At 36.2% G+C, this 24682-nt stretch overlaps 1 protein-coding gene across 2 annotated transcripts in view; it reads left to right on the top strand.

Annotated features, from left to right (window-relative positions):
• RNF145 (ring finger protein 145) overlaps window positions 1–24682 on the top strand; it is a 51860-nt gene that overhangs the window by 12293 nt on the left and 14885 nt on the right. For both annotated transcript variants that reach the window (XM_032477212.1, XM_014553550.2), the window contains exons 3-6: window positions 1400–1508; window positions 13262–13353; window positions 19214–19449; window positions 22608–22783. In XM_032477212.1, the coding sequence (XP_032333103.1) occupies window positions 1400–1508; window positions 13262–13353; window positions 19214–19449; window positions 22608–22783 (613 nt within the window). The remainder of the gene's footprint in view (window positions 1–1399; window positions 1509–13261; window positions 13354–19213; window positions 19450–22607; window positions 22784–24682) is intronic.

Raw genomic sequence — 24682 nt, 5'->3', positions numbered from 1 at the left:
TTGAAAGATGTAGAATGTCAGGCTGAGAGATTCAGAACTTTCAAAGGTTTCAGAGCATGAGAGTTATCTGAATGAAAGTGATGGTCTGGGGAATGTATTACCCTTATAGCAAAGCATTGGATGAATGAGGATGGAAAGAGACTGAAAGAAGAATAGAATTTATTATTATAGAACAGAGCAGATTAGGTTGGGACATAGGGACTGGAAAGGTGGGGCAACATATGAGAGACCTGTTGAGCAGACTCAGCGGGACTGGGTGATTAAGGATGACTCAGGTTTGAGTCAGAGTGAATGGGATGTAGGAGAGTGAAAGAGGGTGAGGTGATGTAGCTTCCTGAGGGAGGAAGAAAGGAATGCAGTTTGTCCTTGGATATGAGAACATTTAAGTGGAATATATCTCAGGCATCATAGCTATTAGATGTCTACCTCGAACAGGACATTATTAGGTTTTTTGCTTATAAAGTAGGTTCTCAGAACTGTTGCTGCATCATCTGGAATGGTATATTTGAAACAACAAGATAGATTCCTTGGGCTAGATACTCTAAATAGAGGAAAGAAATTGTTCAGGAAATTTCCTATGTTCGTTTGAGAGGGTGAAAGGAAAGAGGAGGGGAGGGTTTAGAGGGTAAAAGGAAATCCATGTCATAGAGCCAAAGAATAACCATTTTGAAGGTAGTTGCCTCTGCTGCCGGGACAAGAATAAACAGGATGTTTTAAGTTTGACAAGAAGGTAATTGTTGATTTCCAAGTTTCTTTAGACTGGAAGGGTAAGGGGGGGATAATAGATCATTAGAAAATAGGCACACTGGACAGATACGTTGGTAACATGTCAGTGGAATGAGAAAAATAGGTAATAGGAAAAGGAGAAATCAACATGGAAAGCAGTTTTTCTTTAAGACTGGGGAGAAGAGCCCTGCACATCCTTTAAAAAGAGAGGTAAGGACACTATCGAGGGAATGATTGAAGATAACAGGAGATAGAGGGTCTTTGGATTTGGGAAAAATAAGATCTGAGTCACACGGAAGGGGCAGCCGTAGAGAGGGACAGTGAGACATCCAGTTCTCCCTCTGGGACTAGAGAATGCTAGAACTGATGTAGAAGAAATAAGGAGACGAGGGTAGATGATGAGAAGAATCCTGTTGTACTTCTGTGTGATGTATTCGATTATACAGTAGAAAAATCTACAAAGGAATAGAAAAATGCTTTATATTTTCAATAGAAAAATCCATTGTGATTTTACTATGCTAAACTTACTTTGGTAGAGAAGTAAAAAACCTCAGAGTTGTTGAAACTTAATTGGAAAGTAATTTAACTTTAAGCCTTTTTTATTAGTGTAATTAATTGGGAGACTAAATTAGAATTGTATTTTATTTATATCTCTCTTTAATTTCTACTACAGGGTATATCTTAAGTGTTGTGCTGCTAACCTTGCCGAGGCAGCATCTGGTTCAGCTTTACCTATATTTTTTAACTGCCCTGCTCCTCTATGCTGGACATCAAATCTCCAGGTAAGAATGTGCCCCATTTTTTAAATGTATGCCTGAATTTAAAGTTTTCCTTTACCAGTAAAATATTTTTCATGAACACTGTTAAGAAGCTGAGGCTTTGAGGTGTCCAAAACAGGGTTTTTGATACCTGTTTTCTAAATAAATACTACTGTACCATTAATAGCTGTGGTTATGCCTCAAATTTTATTTCTGCTTTTAAAAACAATCAATATGAAATGGGCCTTAAGGCTATGTTTACAAAGATACCCATGAACTTTTCTGTATTACCCAAGACAAGAATTTCCAAAGACAGGCTACAGGAACATGTTAACAATTAAGGACTTCCTTCCTTTCATCATTTTAGGAAGTCTGTTTATGATGCATGAGAATCAACAAAAGATGCAACCGTGTATTTAGCAGATGGTTGATATAAATTATTTCACAAGATTAATTGTATAGCTCAGAACTTCTGCCTCTTTAGAAGTGTTGTTTACTTATCTAAGTCTGCTGGTACTAAATGTAAGAATTTGGTCTGCCAATGAATATGAGCTTCCTACTTTGAAGCAGACTGTTAAAATGCAGGTGACCAAAAGCCACACAGTAAATGTCATGGAACAGAATCAATTTGGGGGGATAATATTTCTTTTGTTCTGATTGAAATGAATAACATGATAAAATGTACTCCTAACTCTAAGAGTGTCAGGTACTTTGCATGTATAACAAGGTATAATTGTCTAGAGGTTTTGAAACATAGATTTTGGTGTAGGTTTGAAATTTAATCTTAGAAATAGCATTTTTATTATTACTAGAATTGAATGGTTGACTTTTTAAAAACCTCCCCCCCACTGATGATAAAATTATACTGTTCACTGTAGACAATTTTGGGAAATACAGAAAATTTAAAGGCAGTAGCAGTCACCTAAAATTAGTATCACCCAGAGATAGATGTGTTAAAAAACTAGAAGGAAATATGAGAATTTTAATACTTCCCAGTTTTCACCACTTCGACAGATACAAAAAAAATTGCTAATAGTCACTGACTCTTGATTCCTCTTTTTGAGTCAAGACCTCCATCTTCCTTATTTCATCGAGTTGTTTCTCAAAGTCCCCAAAGTATTTCCCAGAAACTCAGTCTTCTCAACATTCCTCTCCTCAGTTCCTGTCTGGTTGATTTCTTCTGCTCAGAATGGTCTCTGGAGGGTGGGGTCTTACTCTTTAAACTTGTGCTGCTATTCTTGCCCAGGATCTGTCCTGGTCCTTGGATATCAGTTACAAAATACGGCGCTGCAGGATGAGTGCTGCATTTCTTATAGTTGTCACAGTATTTCCCATCAAGCTGTTTTACTCTGTGAAGTGGAGACATTACTAATTTTGTCACACAAGTATGTCACTGTGTCTTAACCTCCTTCACGGGAACAATTGAGTCTTTTTCTGTGACATCTTTCTCCAAAGAGCTTAGACTAGAAGTCCAAGGGCCAGGACTGACTCAGACAGCATGATGTCTTTCCCATTCCAGAACTACCAGCCCCAAGCCCTGACACGATCTTTTCTTATGGCCTTGCCCGGACAACTCTGAATCTTAATTAGCTCAAGCTCAAGGTGGAGACCCTTCCCTATCTTAATTTATTCATTTTTTTGAACAAAAATTTTACCTATGTAGTACAGTGCAGTAGGTCACTGTTTTAGTACGTGAATGAATGCCTGAGTGCCTAAGAATGCCATACCTTTTGGAAAAATGGGTGATTGGATAGGTTCAATTCCATGTCCCTTATTTATTGTTCTGTAACCTTAGTTTCACTTATCAGAAAGATATGTCTCAGTTTCTTCACCTGTGAAATGCTGACAAAATCTTAAGGGGCTGTTACACAGATTCAGTAAGATTACTCATGTAAAGCTCTTAGCACGATTTCTGACATGTCATAAGTGCTCAGTGGATTTTAACTAACATTATTATGTTTTGTTTTTACTGTGCAGCAATGATTTGTCAGCATTTTCCTTTGTCAGTAGTCGTTTAAAAATGATTTTTTCCGTGTGGGGTATTCTGTGGTCCAGCTATCTAATGATAGCTTTTTGGAGTTGATAGGATTTTGAGGCTCAATCAAAGAAATCCCGAAGTTGAATGTAGAGCTATTAAAATTGTTACTTTTATTTGTTACTATAATTCTGGGTGAGAAAATAATGAACCTGCACTTTCTTTTACAGTTTTTCGGTTTCCATGTGTTTTAGTGGTATAGTGATGACTGAAACCGTGTATTTTTATCTGCAGTGTAACCATCTAGGCTTCACTAGAGGGGTCAAAATTCTGTTATGGAGGGATAAAGGGGACCCTAAAAGTGTCAGAGGTAAAGAAAAGCCTTTTTCTGACCATTCTTCTATAATTTCAACTTTTTACTTTTAGTTTGTGGGAATGTTTTTTCTGATGTTTAAAGTTTATTTTCATTATCAGAAAATTTTAACTTACTTTAAACAATAAAAAGAATTGCAATGAGATTTTACAGTGTGCAAAAAAATTTCTTGTTTTTTATTTCATTTTCATCCTTATAATCCTTTGAACTATACAGATGAAAAAAACTGAAATGGGCAAACCACTAGGAAGGGTTGATCCCAGATGTTAACTTTGAATCCATGTATTCTGATTCCTAGTTCAGTCCCCTTTGGGAGGTAGCATGGTAATTGGAAAGAAAATTGGTTTTAGAGTCAATAAGGTATGAAATAATTTCCCAAATTAGTAAATATGTTACCTTGGCAAGTTGCTTCTTTGAAACTGTTAAGTGAGACAGTGCTTATCTTACAGAGTTAGTTTTGGTATTAAACTAACAATGTCAAGAAACGGCATATTTTAGTATTTCTCTTCTTAGTGTAATTTACACTACATGATACTGTTTCAAAAAATATTAGCAAAGGTGTCGTTGAATTATTAATAAAATGTTACATTTAATAACATTGAATCTTGAACATGTCTCATTTATAGAATATTAAGGCTGAATTTTTTAGTTTTAAAAAGCAATGGTTTAGATTTCATGTGGCAGCTTCATAACCAAGTATCTTTTAAAAAAATAAACAGCTTTGTTAAGGTATAATTCACATACCTGTTTAAAGTGTACAGCTCACTGGTTTTGAATACATTCACAGAACTGTGCAAATCATCACAATTGATGATTAGAACATTTTCATCACTCCAGAGAGAAACCCCGTACCCATCGGCAGTCACTCCTCATTTCCTACACCCTGCCCCAGCCATAAGCAGCTGTCAGTCTGTTATCTCTCTTATGAATTAGCTTATTCTGGACAGTTCGTGTACATTGAATTGTATAGTGTGTGGTCCTTTGTGACTGTTTTTTTTCTCACTTAGCATGTTTTCAATGTTCATCCATGTTGTAGCATGTATCAGTACTTTATGTATTCTGTCCAAATCATACTCTGTTGTATGAATATACTACATTTTGTTTATTCATTCATCCATTGATGGACATTTGTTTCTGTCTTTTTGGATGAATAATGCTGTGACGATTCATGGTTTTTGTGTAGACATACTGTTTTTGGCGGGGGGAGGACATATATGTTGGAGTGGAATTGCTGGATCAAATAGTATCTACATTTAAACTTTTGATAAACGACAAGACTATTTTCTGAAGTGGCTGCACTATTTTACACTTCTACCAGCCGTGTATGAGGATTCCAGTTTCCCCACATGCTTGCTAATACTTGCTGATATCTGTCTTTTTCAGTATAGCCATGATAGTGAGTGTGAAGTGCTATTTCATTGTAGTTTTGATTTGCATTTCTCTGATAGCTAATAATGTTTAGCGTCTTTTCATGTGTTCATTTAACCATTTGTAAATTTTCCTTGGAGTAGTATTTTGTTCAGATCCCTTGCCCATTATTTAACTGGGTTATTTGTCTTTTTTAAAAAATTGGGTTTTAGGAGTTCTTTGTATATTGTAGATACAATCCCTTATCAGTATGATTTACAAGTATTTTCCACCATTCGGTCCAGTCTGGTTATATCAAGGCAGAGTGTAGTGTGGTCCTGAGAAGGAAAATCAATACTTGGATAATTTAAATAATTAATTTGATTCTTCAGAAACTGGCTATAATGGAGAGGGAGGGATAAATTAGGAGTTTGGGGTTAACATATACATACTACTATATATAAAATAAACAAGGACTTACTGTATAGCACAGGGATCTGTATTCAATATCTTGTAATGATCTATAATGGAAAAGAATCTGAATAAAAATATATATGTCTGTGTATATATAACTGAATCACTTTGCTGTACACCTGCTGTACACAACATTATAAATCAACTCTACTTAAGTTAAAAAAAATCAAGAACAGCAATAAAAAAACTGAATATAGAAAAAGACATTTGCAAGTATTAATTTCTTAAAATGAAAATTTCATAAACTCTGGAATAACTGGGTCTCTCTTTTCCCCTAATATATATAGAAGCATTACCTGTTTTATTGGGCTTCGCTTTATTGTGTTTTGTAGATACTTCGTTTTTTACAAATTGAAAGTTTGTGGCAACCCTGCTTCGAACAAGTCTGTAGGTGCTGTTTTTCTAACAGCATTTGCCCACTTCGTATCTGTGTATCACAGTTTGGTCATCCTCACAGTATTTCATACTTTTTTGTATTCTTATTGTATCTGTTATGGTGACCTGTGATCAGTGATCTTTGATATTACTATTGTAATTGTTTTAGGGCTCCACAAACCTCACCCATATAAGACTGCAAACTTAATAAATGATGTATGTGTTCTGTCTGTGCTACCAGCTGGCTGTTCCCCCATCTCTCTCCCTCTCCTTGGGCCTCCCTATTCCCTAAGATACAATATTGAAATTAGGCTAATTAATAATTATACAGTGACCTCTTAAGTGTTCAAGTGAAAGGAAGAGTCACATGTGTCTCACTTTAAATCAAAAGCTAGTGATTAAGTTTAGTGAGGAAGTCGTGTTGAAAGCTGAGATAGGCTGAAAGCTGGGCCTCTTGTGCCAAACACTTAGCCCAGTTGTGAATCTAAAGGAAAAGTTCTTCAAGGAAGTTAAAGTGCTACTTCAGTGAACACCTGAATGATAAGAAAGCAAAACAGCCATATTGCTGATAATGGAGAAAATTTCAGTGGTCTGGATAGAAGATCAAACCAGCCACAACCATCCCTGAAACCAAAGCCTAATTCAGAGCAAGGCCCTTAACTCTCTTCACATCAATAAAGGCTGAGAGAGAGGAGGAAACTGCAGAATAAAAGTTTGACCTACTGCTCAAAAGAGATTCCTTTCAAAATATTTCTCCTCTCTGACAATGCATCTGGTTGCCCAAGAGCTCTGTTGGAGATGTGTAACAGGAATCAATGTTTTCATGTCTGCTGACCAGCATCCTTTCTACAGCCCACTGATCAAGGAGCAATTTTGATTTTCAAGTCTTATCATTTAAGAAATACATCTCATAAGGCTATAGCTACCATAGCTAGGGATTCCTCTGATGGATCTGGGCAAAGTAAACTGAAAACCTTCTGGAGGGAATTCACCATTCTAGATGGCATTAAGAACATTCATGATTCATGGAAAGAGGTAGAAATATCAACATAAGCAGGAGTTTGGAAGAAGTTGAGTCCCAGCCCCGTGGGTGAGTTTGAGGGGTTCACATCTTCAGTAGAGGGAGTCTCTGCAGATGTGGCGGAGGTAGCAGGAAAACTGGAATCAGGAGTGGAGCCTGCAGGTGTGGCTGAATTGCTGCAGTCTCACAACAGAAACTTTAATGGCTGCTGCTTATGATCATAGACAGTGGTTTCTTGAGGTGGAATCTACTCCTAGTGAAGATGCTGTGAAATTTGTTGAAATGATAACAAAGGATTAAGAATATTACATATTACTTAAACTTAGTTGATAAAGTAGTGGCAGGGTTTGAGAGAATTGACTATAGTTTTGAAAGTTCTGCTTTGGGTAGAATGATATCAAACAGCGTTGAATGCTGCAAAGAAATCCTTTGTGAAAGAGTCAGTCAGTGTGGCAAACTTCATTGTTGTCTTATTTTGAGAAATTGCCACAGTCACTCCAGCCTTCAGCAGCCACCACCGTGATCAGGCAGCAGCCATCAGCACTGAGGCAAGGCCCTTTACCAGCAAAAACATTGTGATTTGCTGGAGGCTCAGATGATGTTCAGTGTTTTTTAGCAATGAAGTATTTTTTAATTGAAGTATGTAAATTTTTTTAGACATAATGCTATTATTGCACACTTAGTAGACTACAGTATAGTGTAAATATAACTTTTATATGTACTAGGAAACCAAAAAATTTATCTGACTCACTTTATTGTGGTATTCACTTTATTGTGGTGGTCTGGAACTGAACTCTCAGTATCTCCAAGATATACCTTTACTCGCATAATGAAGCTGATTTTCGTTAAGTGAGTAAAAACTTATTTAGAACATGTCTATAAAATGGATATAACTTGCAGTTCAGAAGATTTAAACTTTAGAAGATCCATGGGCTCAATTAGTATAATATGAACATTAATATTCTAATTGAACTGATTAGAATTTAATAAATGTCAGGTCTTTAATTTTTAAAATTCTAAACTATGCTTTTCATTTTGAATAATGTAAGGAATGTATTTTTGAGTACCAATCCTATTTTAAAATTGAGACTATGCCGAATTACCGGGAAAAAAAGAAAAACTTGACTAACTATCGTGATCATCTGTGAGAGTGTGGTCATGGTTTATATCCATACTTAAGTGTTTTTCTCTAAAAATTTTAAACTGCATTTATTCTTAAATTCTTTGTTTTATTGTTCGACTTATGAACCAATATATCAATTTTATATGTGTATGACTTTAGTTAAGACTTAAGCCTGTGGGTTTCAAAAGATGAAAGGATACCCTTTTCATCCTAGTTAGTCTTGGGTAAGTAACTATGATTTCAAATGTAAAACATTTTCCTGTGAGTTACTTATGTGCCAGATACAGATCACTAGCTCTCCATTTTATGAAAGCTTGTAAAATTCAAAGCTGTAGATGAGGATTTCTCTCTTTCAGGACTTAGCATTTTGGGCCAGGTCATTTGCTGTGGGACAGTTGTGTGCATTTTTATTATGAGACGTTAACAACAACACTCTTTCTCACTATATTGCATAGCGCTACCTTCCCCACAGTTGTGAAACCAGAAAGTATCCCTAATTGCCAAATGTTACCTCCTGGGGAACAAAATTTTCCTCATTTGAAAACCACTGCTGTTAGATGAAGGAATTGTAAAATGAATTTTATCATTATATACTCAGCTTTTAATTCTGACAGGAATAAAATTGACCCATTTTGGTGTGTGATACCATTTACTTCTTTTGAACATTATCAAAACCAGCATAAAATATTTAGTAGGTGGTCAGAAAGAAGCTGAAGAGAGAAGTGGGATGGCAGGGTGGCAGAGAAGGTTTAAATAACGAAACCCTAGGGAAATGAACTATTCAGTGGTTAGCACAGTTCTTAGGGTGTGGTGGGTACTCGGTGCAGGTGTTTGAACTTTTCAGTGTCTGGGAATCTCTTAAATTGAACAGTGCCTTTTGTTTGCACATATTGCATAAGATAACTTGGAGGCCTTACCACTTTGTTCTGTGTAAAAATGGATTAAGTTACTTTGGTTCAAGTGGTCAGAATGTACAGATTGTTCCAAGGTTGCTCAGTGACTCAGCCAGTTGCTTAAGAGGCTGTTGGAAATAAAGGTCTTTAATCAGGTGATGAATTGGTAAGCTCCTAGATTTTGTTGTTATTATTATTTTTTTATAACTCATACGCTTTTCTTTATAGCAAGAATTTTTCCAATTGTAAGGTGCCCCTGGGGCTCTTTTTATACATTACGCATATTCATTATGCCCCAAAATTGTTACAGTCAGAGGAGAGTAGGCAAGCATAGGAGGTGTGGAGAAGTGGATTTTCAGAGTGCTTGGCTTATTAGTGCTCAGGGCTAACTGTCCACGTTGCACAAGTTGCACAAGTGAAAAAAGAACTTTGAGAAGGGGAAGATCTTATTCAGTCACAGGTAAAAGGCAGGAATTCTTGCTTCTGACCAAGTAAATACATTCTCCCATTGCAATCTTATAAATCGAAAAATTCTAATACTGCTTTTGAATGTCTCATCTGATTCAGTCTTAAAAATAAGTTATAAAATTTTGTTAAAATTTAAAATTTCATGGTTCTTGCCTCAGACTAAATTTTGGCCTAAAATGACTGGTGGAATTTTGGATAATTCCTTCTCTGGATCCTTCTGACTTAGGTTTACTGTCTTGTTTTTGTTTGTTTGTTTGTTTGTTTGTTTTTGTGTGTTGTAAGTGAGCTACTCTGTTGAGACTGAGTACCCAAGAATTTTCACTGCCAGCATGAGATACCCTGAAGTTGTACATAACTTAGATACAGAGATTTTTGTTAATGTTGTTGTTTTCTTGAGCTTTTTTTGTATAGTTTGGGACGCAGTGCCCAGATTCTTCTCTCAGAAGGGACAACTGAGTAGCAGCTGCTTGGCAAGACTGATAGTTTAGCCTTCACCAAAGCCACTGCCTGGCTCTGGCATGCCAAGCTCAGCTGGCCCAAAGAGGGACTGTAGACTTTGTGGGCCTGGCTGTCTTTACTAAGGTGGGGCTTATTGGGGAGTCAGCCAAACAGAAAGATTCTGAAGATTGTCTTGGGAGACAGGATTTGAGCAGAGGGGAGAGGGTCTAAGGTGCCTAGGGAAGATGTTAATTTCTGTGGTAGGATGATTGAACCAGTGTCTCAGGCTGGGCAGTAATGGGGGAGGTTGCAGCATTGAAACAGAGCTATTCGTTGGGTCTTAGAGGAGGGCATAGTGGGAGAACTAGTGGAAGGAAACGGCTGAACATCAGGATGTGTCATTATGACCTAAGTGTTGATTATTCTGGAATGTAGACCTCCTTTAGTGTCCTATAACAAGTCACAAAGTAATGAAATATGGAAAGTGAAAACTAAAAAGAAAATCATAAAAAGAATTAGAAAGTTAAGAGGAGACTTAAAACAAAAATAACCAAAGGAACATAGGGTAGGATAAGAGAAAAGAAAATAGTTATATTAAACCCTTTTATAATAACCATATAAAATAGAATGAGAGGTAAAATAAGTAGAATAAATGATATTTAAAATAAAAAGTAAAAAGCAGAAAGAACTAGTGAAATGAAAAAGTGAAAAATGGATTGAAAATTCAATAAAATTTTGAAAAAAAAGTCACAACATAGTGTATTTTTCTTACAGAGTTTATCACAATTGTAATTAAATAATTGTTAGGATAAGTATGTGTTTAATGTGTGTCTCCCCTTCATGTGTTGTGATGTGTAAGCTATGCTAATAGCAACTATATCTTTCTTGTCTATTGCAGTATCCCCAGGGCCTTGCAGTGTGCTAACAACGTGTATACAGCAAATTCTTTTTTTTCCTTCAGTTTTTAAAAAAATTGAAATATAATCGATTTACAATATTGTGTGCAGATTCTTTCTGAGTTAAAAAAGTATAGGGAATGTTAATTTTCCTTTAAAGTTTTGTTATGTGAAATTAGAATTTAAGATAAGAGAGTAAAGAAAGGCCAAGAGATTTTTAAAAAGAGAGTAAACTAAAGTAGGCTAGTAAATAAAGCGAAACAATTAACACATGTCTGAGCAATAAGAAGTTCTTGAGTAATGTTGAGTGTGCTGAGTTTTATTGTAAAACATCAATAATATGACAAGAGCAGAGAGAAAACCCGACAGGGATCTGGCCTCTGCCATCTCCTCCCCTTGATCCTCATTGTGAGAGCTCCTGAGACTGAGGCCCCTTCCGGCTTTTCCCTGTGGGATGGTGCTCCTTTTTCACTGAGGTGGAATTCACATCACAAAATTAACCTTTTAAAGTGGACAATTCAGCGGCATATAGTTTGTTCGTTGTATGCAACCGTCACCATTGTCTAATTCCAAAACATTTTCATCCCCCCAGAATGAAACCCGCCCCCGGCAAGCACCAATCTGCTTTCTGTCTTTATGGGTTTTCCCAGGCCTCTTTTTAAACTGGATCTATTTGAGAGGTACATGCTGTGGCCAAAAAGAAATTATTTGGCTTTAAAGGCCTAGATACTACTGGGACTCAGTTAGATCTCTTTTAAAGATAAGTTTGTTTCTTTAATAGCATTTTCAAAGACTTCATAATTATAAGTGGTATTTATATGTGTATTTTATTTTAAACTTCATAATTCTCTTTTAATTCTTTAGCTTTCTATCCTAAAACTAAATAAACTATAATAATTACACTGATGGTTCCCTCTAGTGACCTAGTAATCAGATATTTATAGGTCATTAGCACATGTAGTATTTGTGTCTCTACATTAAAATAGGGTTTCAACCACTGACCTTCTGGACTGATAATTCTTTGTTGTGGGAGCTGTCCTGTGCACTGTAGAATGTTTTGGTAACATCTTGGCTTGGGTGCCGGTAACACCCCGCCAACCCTTCCAAGTTGTGACAACTAAAAATGTCTCAGAGATTGCAGAATGTCCCCTCGGGGGCAGAATCATCCCTGGTTGACAACCACTGCATTAGAATCATTCCTCTTGAGAATTTGACTTTCTCTTTCAGTAGAAAGATACTGTTAATACATTATTTGTTAGAAATAATCATCTTGGAGTGACAGAGGAGAATTGCTAAATCACCTAAGAAGCTTAGTCATTCACTGATTTTTTTTTTGTAATTGTTCCCAAAACTACTTTAAATTTTTTATTTTAGTTTTTAATTTTGATTTTTGGCAGTACTCTCCTTCCTGATTATGTAAGGGTCATTTTTTGTATTGGCTGTGTTATGCTAAAGGAGTTCAGCTTGATTGCCTAATAGGAGGTAATTTCATGGAAAAAGTAAATACAGCCATATGAGTTTTTCAGAAATACTTGAAATGTTCAAACTGTACAGTGAATAGCGTTCAGTGATGAAGAAGAGAGGGAGAATTTTTTTAACACAGATTTTTCTACTTTGATGTCAAAAGAACTTAAGACAACCCTGTTCTAGTGTTACCACTAAACTTACTGATAAGAAATTAAATTCTCCCTTTCTGTGCTTCCTGCCTGTGCGCTAAAGTTCTGTTTTCTCAGACTGTGAAGGCTCTTTGGCCACTACTTAAATCTTAAATCACTGCTTAATGTTAAATTACTTCTCAGCAATTAATGTCAAATAAATTAAATTTAAAAAGGAGTGTTTGATTTGATGTAAAATTTATTTCAAAATAAATTTGTCGCCTACTTAAATATTATAATTCTAATTATAGTTTTCCTGTAGACTTGAAAGTGACAGTCTTTAAGGATTTCCCTGCCTCAAGCCAGTTTTCTATTTTGTGGTTTTACCTGTAACTAATTAAGTATAATTGGGGACAAAACTTTGGGGAAAATAAGACAGTAGGGATGATGGAAGCTAGCCAAAAGAGGGGAAATTTAATGTAATATTACTAGGTGTTATCAGTTAAGTAGTAGGGTTGAGAGACGGCATCTCAACTGGCTTTTTACAGGCCTAAATTATTTAATAAATCCATGGGAAGAAATAAAACCCCCCAAAAGTGGAGCTTTGGCTGTCTTTTCTGCATAGTTAAGTTCATCCCTGTATAATTTTATGTACCTAAATTTTTCCTTAGTACAGATGTGCAGAGAGGTGTTATTAACGTAATACGTGTTTTACAAGAATACTGTGCTTTAGCTGCTTCTCTCTCCCCTAATGTACTTGGAACGTACCTGATACATTCTTACCATTTTATTTTTTTAGGGACTATGTTAGGAGTGAACTGGAGTCCGCCTATGAAGGACCAATGTATTTAGAACCTCTCTCCATGAATCGGTTTACCACAGCCTTAATAGGTAAGTATCATAAAAGAATTAGAAGTGTAGATAGGAACCAACCAGTCTTAATTACTATCTTATAAAATTGGTGCATACTTAATACAAAAAAATTTCGAAGACTCACTCTTTCAGAATACAGCCATTGTTAAATGTTATATTTTCGTGTTAGTCTTTCTTTCCCCATTCATAGGTGTTTCTTATTTTGTGTATTTATAATCGCAAGTGGCTTATAGTTGCTTGTGTTTTTTTAAGGGTATTTTAAGTTTTGGGAGATTAATTTTTAAATAAAGCTGAGTATTACTTTGTGAGATTAAGATGCAGTATGTAATGTCTTAATGTTATTTATTGTTGCTGAAAGCCATCACCCTCTAGTCAAAGATAAAGTATCAGAGATGTCAAGAACTTAGACATGATTGAAATATTCAGGTAGCAGAATGTTAAAAATAGAAGTGTTGGCTAGGACCCCAAAACAGTATAGATACAGTGCAAAGTAAAGTACCAGACCCTACTGGGCCAGAGTTGCAAAAAAGGAAGTGTTGGAGAAAACCTGTATGATTCTTAAACTCACTCATGTACAGGGTGTTAAGAGGTTGAATGCTGGAGTTTGAAGGAGGATTTGTTTAGAGAGCTATTTTCTCTAAAATACCTCCTCATCCCTTCACATTTGAAGAATTTAGTGTTGGACCATTTGAAGATGCATATGTTTTTTGTGGCTTGGTAGGATACTGCGGACTGGTGTCTGAGCTGGGCTACAAAGTCTAAATTTGCACGGTCCAAAACCACATGTGGCTCATGAGCATTTGAAATGTGACTAGTCCAAATTAAGATATACTTTAAGTGTGAAACACACCCAGTTTCTCAGACTTAGTACAAAGAAAGGCTGCAAAATGTCTTGTTAATTTTTTTAATATAGATTGGATGTTTGATAATATTTGGGTATATTAGGTTAAATAAAGTATATTGTTAATTAATTTTACTTGCTTTTTTTTTACTTCATGAAATAATGCTACCAGAATATTAAAAATTATGTATATGGCTCATATTATAATTCTAATCTGATATAGAGGCCAACAGTGTGCTGGATGGCTATTTTTGACTTTGGAGTGAAAGTGTCTCATGGGGTTTCTCCTGTGTCGTCTAATCCATGTAAGCAAAGGATGTTAGTTTCCTGTGGACTAGATGAGGGCTGCAAGAGTCCATGGGATTTTCTTAGGTCCTTCTGAGAGGGCCCTTAAAAGGACGAGAAGACTCCAACAGGGATTGAACTTCCAGATTCCCAGGAGCTGAGGAAAGAGCCAAAAACAGTCAGAGGCCGGTGTAGAACAAGCATCCAGGGTACTGCAGGTGAGAGAGGCACAGTGATGAAACAGTCAGGAACCCATACAGTGCCCAGGAGAAAGGAGGTCTGTGTAAATACCCCAACTCTAGGGAGCACCAGCACCATATATTTGTAAGAATATAGTCGAGTAAGAATTTCCTGCTTCCCTCCCTGCTTAAATCTTGGTTAAATCAGGGAGAGAGTGAAATGGTGCTGGCAGAGAAAGAGGAAGAAGTTTGCTCCACCCGCTCTCACAATTGCAGGTTTTCAGTGATCCCGTAGGAGGCCTGAGCTGGAGTCAAGGAAAAGCCTCAAGTTTAAATCAGTTTCAGAGTTTTGTTTATTATCACATTGAGACTGTGAAACCTGTGCTAGATCAGAAGAGTTATGGGACTTGCCTTCGGGGCAGGAGATAACTAGTCGTCACAGAGTGGCTTTTAAGACAGTAGGACACAAAAATGATGTTGCTTTATGGCTATGTCCTGTCAGTTGATGTATTCAATAATGGTAACATCCAAGTATGAAAATATTTGCTAGGTTACAAAGCTCATATTCTCTTTTATTTTGTGATGGATGCAATTTAGTGTAAATCTGTATATTTCCTTAAAAGTTTTCCTGTCAGTGGTTACGACAGTGTGTTTACTCAACTAAGACTCAGTTAATTAGAAGCAAAACAAAATCCATAAACTATTAAGTAGCATTTTTTTCTTTAGACTTTGATTTTAAAGTAACATTCTACTCTATTTCTTCCATTTAACTAATGAACTTTTAATGAAAGACTAAGTAATTTGAATATGCCATCATTTCTTAGGGTCACAGACTTCTTATGGTGGAATCTGAAAATCCAATTGTGATTTTGATTTATTCAGAACTGTCATTTGGAATAGGCACATTGAATTAAACAACTTCTATTCTTCTGGAGCTATATGAGAGAATTCCGCTAATAGTGTGACTCCTTCCTTCTTTCACCTAAATAGGAGGAGGAGCCTTCTCTTAGAATCACAGCATATGAGTCATATGCTTCTGAGAAAGAAGATAAATGAACCCCAGAGCTGAGCACTGAATGTGCTGGCCTAGACTTTTGGAAATTCTCAGAGCTTAGGGGAAGTTTACATCATGCTGAACAAGGAAATTTCAGTATCATAGTTATGAGTACAGTGAAAGTAAGATATGCCAGGATGAAAATTCGTAATTATTCCTAGTATTAAAGCATTTCCTACATGGACTTTATTTCTTTCAGAGTTTTAGCTAATTCTTTAATCAAAGAGATATACTTAACTTTCAAAGTCAAGAAATACCACAATTTTAAGAAGAAAACCAGCTCTCTCCTGTAGCACGCCCTTTCCCTCTCAGGTATCGTCCCCCAGAGGCCTCTCTCCTTTCAGCGCACCATCATGTTTTCCTTGCTGTTCTCTCTTCTGCCCCTTTCTGGAAATCCCGCTAACTGGATAAGGTTCCTTCTGCATTGAGCTTCTAACTTTCTTCCTGTTCTAATTTCCTTTTCTCTTTCTTCCTCTCTCTCTCTGTCTTTTGTTTTACTTTCTGCAATTTCCCAACCTTATCTTCCAGCCCTTTTGTTGTTGCTATATATTTTTAATATCCTGGAGTTTGTTTGCTTTTTATTATGACAGTCTTTTGACTTTCTTAGATACGTCATTTATTTCATTAAAGCTTTCTTTTGTTCCTAGAATTCTCTCCGTTTCCTCTAAAATCTTTTTTCTATTTGTTTTGGTCTTTTCGAAAGGAGAGAGCAGTATTTCTTGAGCTTGGATTAGAATCACCTGGTTATGTTAAATTAAAAAATTATAAATACTGATGCCTAGACCCCATCTGAGGCTGATAAACCATAAGTTTTACATAAATATCAGGGGTCCTTTTTTAATCACCTGTGTTAAAATGAGTTATTAAGTTGTTGATTAGAATCTTTTTAAGCCTTGCCAACTGGTGTGTTTCACAGTTGGTGTTCAGGTGGGGCTGGCTGTTTCGGGGGGGGACCCCTAAGTGTGTGTATTTGTAGGACTTTTCACTTGAACTTGGGTCAGTTTCCCCAAAGAGGAATCTGTCTATTTCCTGTAAAGAAGGCTGGTATTGGCAACTAGAGCTGGATGTTGATAAATGTGGCAGCAGTGTTTGCATATCTAGAGAGATCTTATCTTTCTGGGTGCAGACTTTTATTTAATCTCCTCACTCCATTTGGGCACCACACCTCACCTCTGCCCTGGGTTGTGCGTGGTGTCCAGGAGCCTGTTTCAGCCTCTCCAGAGAGCAAACTTCAGTCTTCTTCCCAGGGTCGGGAAAGAGTAGTGGCCTGGCTAAAATCACAACTGGTTGCCTATATTGCTTTGTTTTCTATCCCCTGAAATTTTGTTGACCTGTCTAACTAGGTGGCCTCTCCTCTCAGTTTTCTTTATTGTTAGAAGTTTTCCTCCTTTTTATGCCTTTTTGAATGTTTTTCATGTGACTTGCATATCAGTTCTTTAAATGCTAAAATTAATACTTTGTGGGAGAAAATACCACATGTATTACAGTAGATTGTTAATAAATGTTAAGCTTGTGTGAAAATGGTTGCCATTTTTGTAGTCTATCAATAATATGGATAGAACACCAATTAAAATTTAAAAATATTGTTTTGCTTTTTATTGCCAAAAAGGAAGAGAATTTGATTCTTAAATTACTTTGGAAGATAACACATTCTAGAATTTCGAGGAAATTCTGAAAGGAGTGATGAGAGGAGACTTGTGCAGTCAGTGAAATGGGATAATGTGGTACTGTCTTCAGAGGAGATCACTGGAAAAAAAGTAGCAAGTTCCGACACAGACACAAACATAAAGATTTCAAAGTATACTAACGTGGCGTTTCAAATTAATAAGAAAATAGTTGGATGATTCCAGTAGCTAGTTTTGAGACAACTGATTGTGCATCTGGAAGAACAGACTTAGATCTTTACTTTTTATCTTACTCTAAACAAATTCCAGATATTTTAATTCTTAAATTAAAGAATGCTAAAAGAAAATATAAGTACTTGTATAATCCTGAGTAGGGAGAGCCATGTAATTAGCCATGGCACCAGAAGTAGAAACCGTTAAGGGTTTGACTCTTTATAAGAGAAAAAAAGTTATTAAAATATTCAGATGACACATTGTGAAAATGCAGTTATATGACAAAAGAGATTAATATCTTAACCAAACAATAGAAGACCACATATCCTAGCAGAAGAATGGGCAAAGAATGTGAACATGCGTTTTTGCCAAATAATTGCAGGTCCTTTTATATACTTACTGGTAATGTTCAATGCCACTGGTAATTGACAAAATACAAATGAAAAAGAAAGCTTAGGGAATATTCCCTGCTCTTCCCTTCCTTAAATTATTTTCACTGTTGGCAAGTCAGTGGGAAAATGGGCACCTTGTTCACTGGGTGTTTTGTTTCTGTAGGGCAATTGACAGTATATGTCAAAAGCCTTAAAAAAAAAAGTTCTGTTCTGACTCAGTAATCCTACTTGCAGGAATTTAGGATATGTGCTCCAAGTAGTTTATGCAAGGATATCATAAATGTACAAGCTTTTTCATAACAAAGCATTTTATAATTATAAAATATTTGGAAATAGCCAAATGCTAATATTATGTCATATACATTCAGTGTAATATGCCATAACTAAGAAAACGCCATGTATGTATATTTATTAGAGAGATACATGCATAGTATGTATTAAATGAAAAAAAGCTGATTGTATGTGTACACTATAATCTCCTTTATGTAAAATATTTGTGTATATTCATATATGTAGAAAATCTGAAAAGGTAACAAATAATATGAATAACTTATTGACCACTGACTAGGTTTCACATACAGTGCTAAGGCTTTACAATGCGATGCTTTATTTAAGGAACCCAAGACATTAACAGTGCTTCCTTGGGTGATAGGACTGTAGGAGATTGAGGTTTTTTTCCTTTTTACTTCTCTGTATTTTCTAACTTTTCATTATTATAATCATGCATAATCCTCTGTGAGAAGAATTTATTAAACTTTTCAGTTTTAATTTTCATTTTGGAGTCATTTGAAAAGGCATGTGTGGTCTTGTAAAAGCAGTTAAAGATTGAAAACCTCAGAATAAATCTTGTTGCAGCATGATCTTGGACAGGTAACTGTATCTCTTGGATTTTATACTTTCAGTTCTAGATCAGAACAGCTCAATATTGACGGCCTTTGAGAAGGAGCTAAATATATTCAGTAGTGACTGAATTATTGTAATATTGAATTAGACATTAAAAAAAATCTTTCTGTGTATTATATGTGCCACCTGGAATGTGATAAAGACCAGTGATTGTTTGTGCTGCTTTTTTCAAGTCAGTCTTAGGGAATTGGTGCTCAAAATTCACAGAACATGTACATATGTAATTATGGTCAGATGTTAAAATTTGATTTAAAATATCTAAGAGCTCCTCATCCTCATTAGACGTCTTAGAGGAAAGCTGTGTTATCACCCTTATTGACGGTGTTTTTATTTTCATTTTGTGGATACCGGCTGTCAGAACTAAACGCCTTCTCCTCCCGTTGTAGGCCAGTTGGTGGTGTGTACTTTATGCTCCTGTGTCATGAAGACGAAGCAGATTTGGCTCTTCTCGGCCCACATGCTCCCTCTCCTAGCACGCCTCTGCCTTGTTCCTCTGGAGACAATTGTTGTCATCAACAAATTTGCTATGATTTTTACTGGATTGGAAGTTCTCTATTTTCTTGGGTCTAACCTTCTAGTACCTTATAACCTTGCCAAATCTGCGTACAGAGAGTTGGTTCAGGTAAGACTGACACCACACACAGGTAGATAACATTCTAGTAAACATTAAGTTATTGAAGATTTAGTTCACTTTTATCTCACAGTCTAGGTCATGGTAACATTATGTTTGACTAATTAAAAATCACTATTTTCAACCCAGCTAGGAGCATCTGAGGTTCTTTACTAACTTCAGTTGAGTGGCAGGAAAGTGAAGTAAGTGCTTCTCTGGAAGCAGACCGTCTGGGTTTTCACTCTGGCACTGCCGTTTGCGAGCTGTGTAACCTGGGGATAGTCACGCAAGTTCGCTTATCTGTAAAGTGGAACTAATAATAACTGTTGTACGTAACGCATAGGATAGCTGTGAGATTCAAATGAATTCAGTGCCAGGCAGACGATGTTCAATATGTGGTAAGGTTGCTGAAAGATTGGCCCCATCCATGACGAGCCAAATGACTCAGAGACCCGGGTCTTAGAAGAGCTTAGAAGGAAAGAGGCAGCTTTCTTACTTTGCCGGGCAAAAGGGACTCACAGCAGGCAGTGCCTTCAAGACTGTGAACCCACCTTGGAGATGGGGTGGGGTGGTTATACAGCCATAGCTCAAACAATAAAGCATCGATAATAATCAACAGAATCATTTTCTCATCAGAAGACTTAGAGTGGCGCCATGATCCCTTCAGGTGACCAATTCTGTAGAGGCTGTCTATCAGTTAGATCTCTTTATCTCAGTTAGATCTCTTTATCTCGTAAGCACTCAAGGTGTGGTATTGGTATTTAGCCTACTTCGTAAGGTTACAGTTCTGTGACCTTCTCCCTGGAGATGACTCAGAAACCAAGCGTGATTACAGCTTTGATTACTGGAGTTAAGTAGAAACAGTAAGATCAATAGCTTTAGTTTTAATAATGATCCTGGAACTGTGAGTAGCAACTGGTCAGTCAGGTCAGTTGACCGTTTTAAGGGCAAGCGTAAGAATAAGCAAATCTGTTAGCCTAAGTGCAGCCATTTTATTAACCCTTCTTCAGTAACTATTGTGATGAAGACAAGGATAATGTAGAATTGAATACCTAGAGGTCATACCCTGGGTTTTTCCTGATTATAGTCCTACTCTGACTATAATTTTTCTTTATGTTTGTTTAATTTATTTGACTGAAGAGTTAGATAGTTCTGGACTGTAATATGACAGATTTCACTTAGATGTGGTGCTTGAACTGATTTTGCCAACATATCGAGCTTCTGTCTCTCCTACTTCTTCAGCCTTTGCTCTCAGGCAGATTATTCCCAAACACAAACAATAGGTATTCTGGAGATAAATAGCTCTACTTGTTTTAATCAGTAGGTTTCAGTATATGAAACGTAACTTAACAATGACATTGGTATAAAGAGTGTTCAAGTATCTTCCACTTCTTTGCTGAGTGTGTGTGCCCTGAGGGTGCAGGAAGCTTTCAGATTGGCCAAACTGATAAAGCGAAGTCAAGCATTCCTTGCTATTACTGTTGTGGCCCTAGCGGCAGATTTCCCAGAAGAATTTCCCTAAGCTCTTGGCCTGAGCCTGATTCTGCTGATTTCTTCATCTTATATAATGATTATCTTGGGCAACTTGCCTGAGAGTAGATTTTCCAAAGAAGAGGAAGTGATTTTCTCACTTTCAGTGAAGAGCTGCTTCATGGGGAAGGGTTGTTGTATTGAGTCACAGTGACAAATTTATGTGTTTTTTTATTTGAATTCAGCCTTGTGGAGCTACCCTAGTGGGCAAGAAGCTGTAGATGTTCAGTAAATATTACTTAGATACTAAATGTTTAGTTAATCACCGTAAGGACAAAGCTTCCATTTTCAGTTTCATGTTTACCTTCTCGGTTGCCGTAAGACTCATATATCACTAGGTGCTGTGTTGAAAATAAGCATAGGTTATGAGAGTCATGACCTGGAAAGAATTGGATAGGCAAGAAACAGAAACTCAGGTTTTCTGGTGGCCTGTTCCTTGAATGGAAAGGAGGAAAAGTGATCCTCCTTTAATCAGTTTGCTGCTCAGTGATCAGTTTGCTGCTAGTAATAATTTTGCAGCTAGCTGGGCAATTTCTCTTTCAGTATTTTCTTGTTGGGGAAAAACAGAGGTTAATCTTGACTAGATTTTAGAAAAAGCATTTGATTTACAGATGAAAAAGTTTAAATTTAGAATAACCTTCAAGTCAGTGTATTTTAACTTGAGGCTTAAAGAACTTTATCTACTAGATATAGATATTAATCAGAAACTTGAACAACTTCCAAATAGATGTATTTTAATTTAAGATCTTTATAGTTATTGAAACACTCTGGCATCACGTTGAGAGTTCCAGCAAGACCGTTTGGCTACTTAGGTTAGAGTTTGTAACCTGCCTGATGTGTTTACCAGGGTCTGGTCCCTGGCTTAGTAACTCCAGAAACTTGGTTACATCTATACTCTTAGGCTGAATCAGATTGTGAGAGTTAATTCTCCCTAATCAATCTCTATAAGAGATTGTTTTTGAAACTAGACAGCTAATTTATTGACCTGTAGTAGCTTAGTAAACTTTGGGTGTACCTTTTTTCCCAGTGTTAATGTACTTGGCAAACCAAGTCATTTGAGAAATGTTGCTTGACAAATACACAGTAGGAGCAAGGGGAATTGTTTTGTCTAGGGGAAAACACTGGCTAGCTGTCTTTGCTCCATAATAGAGTAAACTTCTCCAGTAATTATTCTGTCTTCCATCAGGCTATTTCTCATCTATGAGACATTCCTGAATAAACCCTGGAACATTCTTTTACATTTCCCTTCCCCCTAGCCCCTCAAGCAGTATTGCATCATTCATGCTGGTCCTGATCCTGTTAATTAGGTATGAGTGAGTTTACCAAGCCTCCTCAAACTGCATTTGGCATAGTTTTACTCTGAATGTGACCTTTTCCCTGGACTGTTAGGGTAGTTGCCATTTGGTGAGTGTGTGTCAAGTGTTAATAATAATGCAAAATCAGTAAATTAAAAAAATATATACTATTTGCTAATTGTATGTATAGAGTTAACTTTGAAGGAATTTAGCTGAAACAGCCTTGCAATAAAAGAGAAGCTATTCAGTTTTTGTCTTTTAAGTACTTCAGGTTAAACTCTTTTGTGTTTAAAAGTGTTTATGGGAGTGATGCAAGATGTTTTCCTGTTGTATTTTCTTACCCAGGTAGTGGAGGTGTATGGCCTGCTCGCCTTGGGAATGTCACTGTGGAATCAGCTGGTAGTCCCTGTACTGTTCATGGTTTTCTGGCTCGTCTTATTTGCTCTTCAGATTTACTCCTATTTCAGTACTCGAGATCAGCCTGCGTCACGAGAGAGGCTTCTTTTCCTTTTCCTGACAAGGTAATTAATAAGAGAATATGATACTGTATATAACCTTAGGAGGAAAAAACTGATCTAGAAATAGTTAAGTTTTGTAAATTAACTTTTATCAGTCTTATTATAGTGCTTCATATTTAATTAAGATAGAGTTTTCATTCAGCGGATGCCTAGTTCTGGCAATGCAGAAAGGTGCTAATATAATAATGGTGGTTTATCTGGTTGCACCATGGACCAAAGTGCAGCAAATGATTTGTGGAAAGGTACATAGCAAATTGTAAAAACTTTTTTCAATTTCAAGTTAAATTATTGGAAAAGAAAAATAAGTTATTAAAAATAATTCTCACTTTTATTAAGTAGCTAGTATGTGCCAGCTATACTGGTAAACACTTCTTCATACTTAATTTTGTAGCAACCGTGTGAGAAGGGTGCCTTTATTATCATTGCCATTTTAGAGCTGAGGAAACTGTACCAAGAGTAACTTGCTCCAGGTGATGACACTGCTCAGAGCAGCAGCGCTGACACTCAGACCCCATCTGGGTCCAAACCCTGTGACTTACCTGTGTACTTTCATTATGTCATCTTACTTTTGACCTTTTGCTTCATTAGTGAGATAGAGTCAAATAATAGTGAAATGAGTATGTCATAGTAGTTTACTGTTTAACCTAAAGAAATGCTAAGATTTGGTTTTTAAGGTAAATTATTATTATTTAAAAAATTTTTAATTTAGTTTATTATTTTTTTGGGGGAAGGAGGTAATTAGCTAGCTGTTTATTGATTTATTTATATGGTGGTACTGGGGATTGAACCCAGGACCTCGTGCATGTTAAGCACATATTCTACCACTGAGCTATACCCTCGCCCTCAAGGTAGATTAATTTTTAGAAGAATGTCTTAAGTCATTAGAGTCCTTTTCCACCTCATTGTCTTCGTTGTGAGCTTATGCTAGGATGTTTACCATTTTTCTATTCCAAATTTGAATCTCAAGCCCTCAGTATCTAGCAAGTGGGTGTATATCTTCATTCTGTGGCTTATTGTCACTTTAAAAGGCAAGAAAGAATCTCTCCTCCTGAATAAAATAGGTGAATAAAAGTTTTGAGTTTTAGTTAATAGAGCCATTGTTTCTCAGCCATCCAAAATGGTGGCGTATCGTGCGCTAAGTGGTGTAGGGAATGAGAAGTTTAAGACAAATTTACTCTCCTTAAGGAACATGTCATTTGTTAAGATTGAAAACGTTACAGAGTTAAATATCAATAAAAATGTCATGGAGCAATACTTATTTTAACACATAAGTAGAATAAACTTATTGGTACTAAGTCAAATTTTGTACTTTCTGAGACTTTTAATTAAAAAGTAGCTTTAGTAAACATGCAACAAATTGATACCAAAGACTTAACAAAATTTTTTTTATTGAAGTGTAGTTGATTTACAGTTTAGTTTCAGGTGTTACACCAAAGTAATTCAGTTATACATTTACATATATATATATATATATATATATATATATATATTAATGGCCAGTTCATTCTTAACTAAGTTTCACTGTTATTTGTTGTTGTGTAAATATTATGGAGAATTTAAAAATGATGCAAAAAGTAACTGAATTTAAAGAGAAAGAGAAATACACAGTTCTGTGGTTAGGATAACCAGTAACCTAAGGGTAGGACTGAGATTGGTCCTGTTTAAACTAGATTGTCACCCATTGTGAAGCATAATCAAATGAAGAAGAGCATTCTGTCAGTAAGCTGTGAATGAATTTGAACCTACTTACAAAGTAAGAAAATAACGCTGAGATTTTAGGTAAGGTTTAGGTATCTTGCAAAGTAGTTTTCTTCTCTATTTCTTTTCCATACACAGGGTAGACTGCCCTTCTCAAAATAAGGCTGTTTTAGTTGGTGTTTAGTAGAGAGTCCCTGCCTGGGT

Source organism: Camelus ferus, chromosome 3 (genome assembly GCF_009834535.1).
Source record: "Camelus ferus isolate YT-003-E chromosome 3, BCGSAC_Cfer_1.0, whole genome shotgun sequence".
NCBI lineage: Eukaryota > Metazoa > Chordata > Mammalia > Artiodactyla > Camelidae > Camelus > Camelus ferus.
The sequence above is the reverse complement of the archived record's forward strand: the minus strand, read 5'-3'. Positions and strand labels throughout refer to the sequence as shown.